The 7739-nt window shown below is 36.7% G+C and overlaps 1 gene segment (V, D, J or C); it reads right to left on the bottom strand.

Annotated features, from left to right (window-relative positions):
- Positions 1-277: 277 nt before the first annotated feature.
- On the bottom strand, positions 278-939 carry LOC116904283. The segment is given in 2 exon segments: positions 278-609; positions 891-939. Coding segments are annotated over 2 exon segments (381 nt in total).
- Positions 940-7739: the final 6800 nt, after the last annotated feature.

The following is a 7739-nucleotide window of genomic DNA, read 5'->3' on the forward strand; positions in this document are numbered from 1 at the left end:
GTTTGGTCCTACCTATCATTGACATAACTGACTGCACTTTGTCAGATAAGACAGTATGAAATCTTGTCCCTGCAGAGAAGTTACTGTTTCTCCTCCTCCCAGCCTGAACCCTCATGGAAGGCCCAATTTCCAAGGTCCATTGTGTCAATAGCTGAGTTAGAGGAAAATAAGTGTCTCTTAAAATATATATTCACTTTGTCACGTCAGTTATACCATGCTACAGCTGAAACAAGCAGTTTATGAGGCAGTTATGTCACCTCAAGCGTTATGTTTTTGTTCAAGGCTGTAACACTGTGGGAGGACGTTCTAGAAGCTGTCCACAGTAATAAACGCCAACATCCTCAGTCTCCACCTTACTGATTTTCAGTGTAAAATCTGTTTCTGACCCACTGCCACTAAACCTGTCTGGAACTCCTGAGGCAAGGTTGGACATCCGATATATCAGGAGCTGAGGAGACTTTCCTGGCTTCTGAAGGTACCAATACACGTAAGTGTTGCCATTACTATGTAGCAGACTCTTACTAGATCTGCAGGAGATGGAAGCTGACTCTCTAGGAGTGACAGCTACAGAGAGTGGAGCTTGAGTCAACACAATATCCCCAGTAGTCCCTGCAATAAGAGAAATAAATTGTTATATACAAAAGTAATGCTAGTATAAAATTATTTCCCTTCCTTAATTAATTTCCTACTAATTAGTATTCTGCTTTGAAACGTGTTAAAATTACCACTAATGCCCAGGTTCTCCTCTTTTCACCCTCTAAACTTCACAAGCCCACTCTTGGAGAACATGCATGGCAATGTAAAACATGAAAAGAACATGCTTCCACATCTATAGGACCCCAGAAATCGCCCTTCCTCCACATTTTCCTTCATCTTTGTTTCTTAATTACCAGGAATACAGAGCACTATCAGCCCAAGAATCTGAGCAGGAAACTTCATTCTGAACACTTGATATGAAGAATACTGAATAGGGAAGGCAGAAAGAAGAGCTAGCTTTTGTCTTGGTCTTGTAATGAGAGGACTACTCTAGGGAGCAATATGCAAATCCTTTGGTTGGTACAGCTGTGTGTCAAAAATATCAAGAAGGAGAAAAAGTCATTCTTAGCTGTGAGGTGTTTAAATGTGTTTCTTCTGTGTGTAGAGAAAGCCTTTCTGTACAGCTGTGAACAGTTGTACTCCAGTGTGAAAGACTGGTCTGCATAAATGGAGACACACAGTCTACAAAACCAAGCTTTCCAAGATAGCACAACAAAACCATGGCCATCTTTTTCTAAACTATTTCTATTTGCTACACTTTTTTTTTCTGCATGACACCTGGTCGTAAGCCTACCTGATTTGTTATTTCTTTGTTTATTGTTTTTTGTTGTTTTTATTAGATTTGTCAAATTTGGAAACAGAACAATGAAAACTGACGTTGCAAGTAATTCTCATGTCTCCAGATGACAATGACTCTGTTATGACCATTTACTACAAGAATACTGATACACTAAAAACTAGAAAAAATAAATCGTTATTTAATCACATGTATAATTCACAACAGTCAGTTGTTACTTAGTCTAATGCTTGGTTAGATGAGTGGGATCTCTACAACAAAGTTACAGGTCTCAAGTAGGCAAACACAAAAATCTCTGACCTAATTCAGAGTGAGAAGATTTAAACAATGTTTGTTCCATATTAGAACACAAGACCTGAGGCCTCAGCTTAAGAATATGTATTTAAATCTACATATAGTCTCTCTTAGAAATATTTTCACTGGAACAATATTATTTCTTAAATAAAAAATAGTATCTGTCTCTAGATTGTAATAAAAACCATGGCCTACAAGTTCTAGTGCAGTCTCTCATTGAGCAATTCAGTTTTCTGAATTTCAGCTTCCTCAGTCCTAAAGTCCTGTCCTGTTCCTTAGGCTTTCAACAAAGAACCCAGGTTTCCTCATTCACAGAATTTGCTAAGACAACATTGACAGTACCTGATTGAAAAGAAAATATCTTATTTGTCTATTATAACTGTGTAATTTTCTTATGAGATATTCTACCACAAAGGAGTTTTCAGAATTCTCCTAGTTATAGCCTCAGAAAAAATATAATGTATGAAGATGTAGAAAGACGAAAGTGATTTATCTCCAAAATTTATTTAATTACTTTGAAAAATCTGTTTAAATTTACCCAGAATACAAAATGACTTTTTTGCTCTCTCTCTCTCTCTCTCTCTCTCTCTCTCTCTCTCTCTCTCTCTCTCTCTCTCTTTCTCTCTCTCTCTCTCTCTCTCTCTCTCTCTCTCTCTCTGTGTGTGTGTGTGTGTGTGTGTGTGTGTGTGTGTGTGTGTGTGTGTGTGTGTGGCTTTGGTGAAGCAGCCTTTCCTATATTATTTTGGTAAGGCCCCATAACCATTTGCAAGAAGTAGAAAAGCATGGTGTTTTCTGCTTTGTCTTTTTAAACAACTTGAGTTTTCTTCTCTTCATGGTGATAGCATGTTGTGAGTAATAGTATGGATTCTCTAAAGAAGATTCCACATAGCAATTGTACAGAATATCACATGTTGATCTTTAGCACCTGATCCAGTTATACTGGTACCAGTATCACCCTGTACTTGATTGCTCTGCAAAGCTTGGCAGCATTATCCCTGAAATCTGTAGGAAGAGAATAGAGACTTTTTCTACACAATTTGTACTTCTTCAGGCTGAAATGAAATATGAAGCACAAACAGAATATGACATTGTGAGAAGTGCCTACTGTCAGCCTCTGAAGGAGCAGAAGCTTCCTTTTCATTTCAATATCTACAGAGATGAAGCGATCTGATTCAACATTCAGTTGTTAAGGAATTCAAATCAATACAATAATGAAATATTACTTCACATTTATTATTAAGATGATAATTGAAAAATGACAAATATTGTAGCTATGGAGAAATCAGTAGCTGTGAATGGAAATGATGTAGTGCCCATGGAAACTATAGAACCTAATAGAGAGCCCAGAGACATGCTTGTGATTTGACTGTCCAAGTTCACCCCAAGGAGAACTGAGGCCTGACAGCACTGTAAAAGTTTGCACACTACTGTTTACATCAGAATTATGCATGATAGATCAATGGGGGAAATGGCCTTTGTGAATCTATAGATGAATAGAAAAATAATTATGGCATCATCCACACAATGCATTATATACATATATACAACTTGTTGAATTATAAAAATAATTCTTTTCTAAGTTTCATGAAACAAATTTTCTTTGTGTAAGTACCTCAAAGGAAACTTATATAAGCTTAGATTATAAAGGCCTCTAACCAACTTGACTTATTTTATATGACATTGTTCCTAGGCAAGGTATCTGTAAACAAAATGAACATATTGTCTATGTAGGTAATTATAGATTTAATAATTTCAATTAATCAATCATTGCAGTATGAAAGGTAAAATATAATACACATATAAAATGTGTATGTTATAAATGGAGATTGTATGCTAAGAGTTTCCTCTGAGGAAAGGACAGTTATAGGAGAATGAACATGAAGGTTATTACCATCACGATCACTACAGAGGCAAAGTCCTGTGTGATGTACAACCTGTCCCAGAGCTTACATTTACAATAGTAAATAACCTGCAGCTCTGGAATTTCCCCACTGGAAATACACGTCAGTTCACATCTGGCTCATCAACCATCACTGACTCACCTGATGCAGCATCCCTGTGTAAGTTACATGCTGACTATGTAAAGGATTGACTCCCACATGTTCATGTCATAATCTCTTTACTACTGTTAACCAAAGTTTTCAAATTCTTGAGATTGAGACCATTTTGTATTATTCTTTATTCATTCCAGTTCTGTTGAATAAGATACACATTTCTACACTGTCCAAATTTAACATGTTTAACATACTTAACTTTCCCTTTTCAACTCTAATTTTGGAATTCAAATAACAGCCATTTTGTTTCAGCGTGCTGTGACTAATCCAGTCTTAAATCTTTTGATACTAGGCTCAATTTTAAGAAATCTTGCAAGAGTTTATCCTGAAAAGAGAAAAGCACTTTCTTTATTTCTTTTTTTTTTGTATGGGTTGAAGATAGGAAAATATAAACTGGAAAGGGAAGAGTGCAAAAGAATATGAAACTGAGACAGGTACAGAAGAGAAGTTTGGTGTATTTGGTTTTGTTTTCAATATATATATATATATATATATATATCGAAATATATATAAATATATATATATTTATAAATATACAAATATATATATGTATATATATATATATATATTCAGGATAAACATAATATTCCACAAAGACCCAAGGAAACTAAACAAGAGGGAAGGCCCAAGCAAAGATGCTTGCTCTCACTTAAAAGTGGGAATAAAATAGCCATAGAAAGCAGAGAGAGGGGGCAACTAGATGGAAGAAGGGATAAAAAGAGGGTTGGGGTGTAAGTACCAGGTCTTAGTAGAGACAGGGGACAAGACCAGAGGGGCAGGAGGATGAAGGAAATACTGCACCTGAGGGTAGGTTCTCTAGGAAGTCCCAGAGACCTGAGATGAAAGAAGCTACTAGGAGTCAATGCAGCTGACCTTAGCTAAGATGCCTAACAGTGTGGATATGGAAGCTGAAGAGGCTACCTCCTGTAGCCAGGCAGGACCCAATGGAGAGATAAGGGCATCAACCCACCCACAAAACTTTCAAACCCAAATTTGTCCTGACTAAAAGAAATACAGAAACAAAGATGGAGCAGACACTGAAAGAATGACCATTTCATAACCAGCCTAACTCAAGACATATCACATGGGCATGTACCAGTCTGTGACACTATTAATGATACTCTCTTATGCTTGCAGACAGGAGCCTAGCATGTCATCTGAGAGGTTCTACCAGCAGCTGACAGAAAAAGATGCATATACCTACAGAAAAACATTGGACAATGGTTAAGGACTCTTATGGAAAATATGATGAAAGGATTGCAGACACTGGAGGGAATAGGAACTCCACAAGAAGACCAAGAGAGCCAACTAACCTGGATCTTTGGGAGCTCTTATTGCCTGAGACTCATCCAAAAAAATACAAGACTTCCTTGTCCTGCCTCAGTGAGAAAGGGTGTGTTTAAATGTGTAGAGACTTGATATTCCACTCTGGGGGACAGGGTCCTAAAGGGAGCCTCATCCTCTCAGGAAATGGGGAGGGAGGATGGGAGAAAGGACTGTGTGGGGTGCAGGTCACAAGGTTGGACAAAGTTTGGAATATTAATTAATTTATTTATTTATTCATTTATTAATTAAAAAGAAAAGAAACCAGAAAAGAAAATAGGGAAGTTTTAGAAGTAATTCATAACTACTTTTGGAATGCACAAAATTATTTCAATATTCAATTGTGACACTTCATTAGAGAAAACGTTTTGTTTTTTCCTTTGCCAGCAGGTACCAATTGCAAATAACTTCATGGTTGGGAAGGGACATTGTGTTCCTTTCCCTTTTTCCCTGATAGTAATTTTTTCTGGTTTGAATTAGTGCTGGATCCTGTCTATTATCAAAATCTTGTGAGATGATATGTGTATCAGTCTGTTGTGTCTGAATTAAGTTATTTTTTTTTAGTTACCAACCTTGTCTGCCTCTTACAATCTTTCTGCCTCAAAAAAATTTTATTGGAAAAGTTTTTTCTGGGAAATGTTTACAAATACTGATCAGACTACTTGCCCAAAAATAAAACAATAATATACCAATAATTATCTTAAAATAAACAAGTAGAAGTCTATAGAGAGGAATCACAAAAATCCTTGAAAGAATTCCAGGAAAACACAATCAAACAGTTGAAGGAATTAAAAATGGAAATAGAAGTAATGAAGAGAGAACACAGTGAAACAACCCTGGATATAGAAAACCAAAGGAAGAGACAAGGAGCTGTAGACAAGCACATACCAACAGAATAGAAGAGATGGAAGAGAGAATTGGTGGAGCAGAAGATTCCATAGAAATCATTGACACAACTGTCAAAGATAATGTAAAGCGGAAAAAGCTACTGGTCCAAAACATACAGGAAATCCAGGACTCAATGAGAAGATCAAACCTAAGGATAATAGGTATAGAAGAGAGACTCCCAATTCAAAGGACCAGTAAATATCTTCAACAAAATCATAGAAGAAAACTTCCCTACCCTAAAAAAAGAGATACCAATAGGCATACAAGAAGCCTACAGAACTCCAAATAGATTGGACCAGAAAAGAAACACTTCACACAAGGGGATAGTCAAAACACTAAAACGCAAAAAATAAAAGAAAGAATACAGCAGTGCAACGAAAAAAGGCCAACAACATATAAAGGCAGACCTATCAGAATCACACCAGACTTTTTCACCAGAAACTATGAAAGCTGGGGAAGATCCTGGACTGTCAAACAGACCTCCTGAACAGAACACAAAATGCTGGCCCAGGTTACTGTATCCTGCAAAACTTCAATCAACATAGATGGAGAAACCAAGATATTCCATGACAAAACCAATCTACACAATATCTTTTCCAAATCCAGTGCTACAAAGGATAATAAAATGGAAGCCCAAACATAAGGAGGCAAGATACACCTAGAAAAAGTAAGAAACTAATTGTCGCTTGGCAACAAAACAAAGAGAAGAAAAGCACACAAACATAACCTCACATCCATATATGAATATACAACCGAAGCAATAATCACTATTCCTTAATATCTTTTCAACATCAATGGTCTCAACTCTCCCAAAAAAAGACATAGATTAACAAACTGGATACAGAATGAGGATCCTGCATTCTGCTGTTTACAGGAAACACACCTCAGAGACAAAGACAGACACAATTAGGAGTGAAGGGTTTGAAACAAATCCTCAGGCAAATGGTCAGAAGAAGCAAGCTGAGTAGCTATCAATATCAGATAAAAATCAATTTTCAACCAAAGTCATCAAAAAGATAAGGAAGGCCACTTCCATATCTATCAAAAGTGAAAATCCACCAAGATGAACTTCAATCTCAAATATCTATGCCCCAAATACAAGGGCACCTACATACATAAAAGAAACCTTACTAAGGCTCAAAGCACACATCCCACCTCACACAATAATAGTAGGAGATTTCAACACCCCACTCTCATCAATGGACAGATCATGGAAACAGAAATTAAGCAGAGACATAGGTAGACTAAGAGAAATTATGAACCAAATGGACTTAACAGATATTTATAGAACATTCTATCCTAATACAAAAGGATATACCTTCTTCTCACCACCTCATGGTACTTTCTCCAAAATTGACCATATAATTGGTCATAAAACAGGCCTCAACAGATACAGAAAGATAGAAATAATCCCATGCGTCCTATCAGACCACCACGGGCTAAAGCTGGTCTTCAATAACAATAAGGGAAGAACGCCCACATATACATGGAAGTTGAACAATGCTCTACTCAATGATAACCTGGTCAAGGAAGACATAAAGAAAGAAATTAAAGATTTCTTAGAATTTAATGAAAATGAAGATACAACATACCCAAACTTATAGGACACAATAAAAGCAGCGCTAAGAGGAAAACTCACAGCTCTGAGTGCCTGCAGAAAGAAACAGGAGAGAGCATATCTCAGCAGCTTGACAGCACACCTAAAAGCTCTAGAACAAAAAGAAGCCAATATGCCCGGAGGAGTAGAAGGCAGGAAATAATCAAACTCAAAGCTGAAATCCACTAAGTAGAAACAAAAAGGACCATAGAAAGAATCAACAGAACCAAAATTGGTTCTTTGAGAAAGT

Source organism: Rattus rattus, chromosome 6 (assembly GCF_011064425.1).
Source record: "Rattus rattus isolate New Zealand chromosome 6, Rrattus_CSIRO_v1, whole genome shotgun sequence".
NCBI lineage: Eukaryota > Metazoa > Chordata > Mammalia > Rodentia > Muridae > Rattus > Rattus rattus.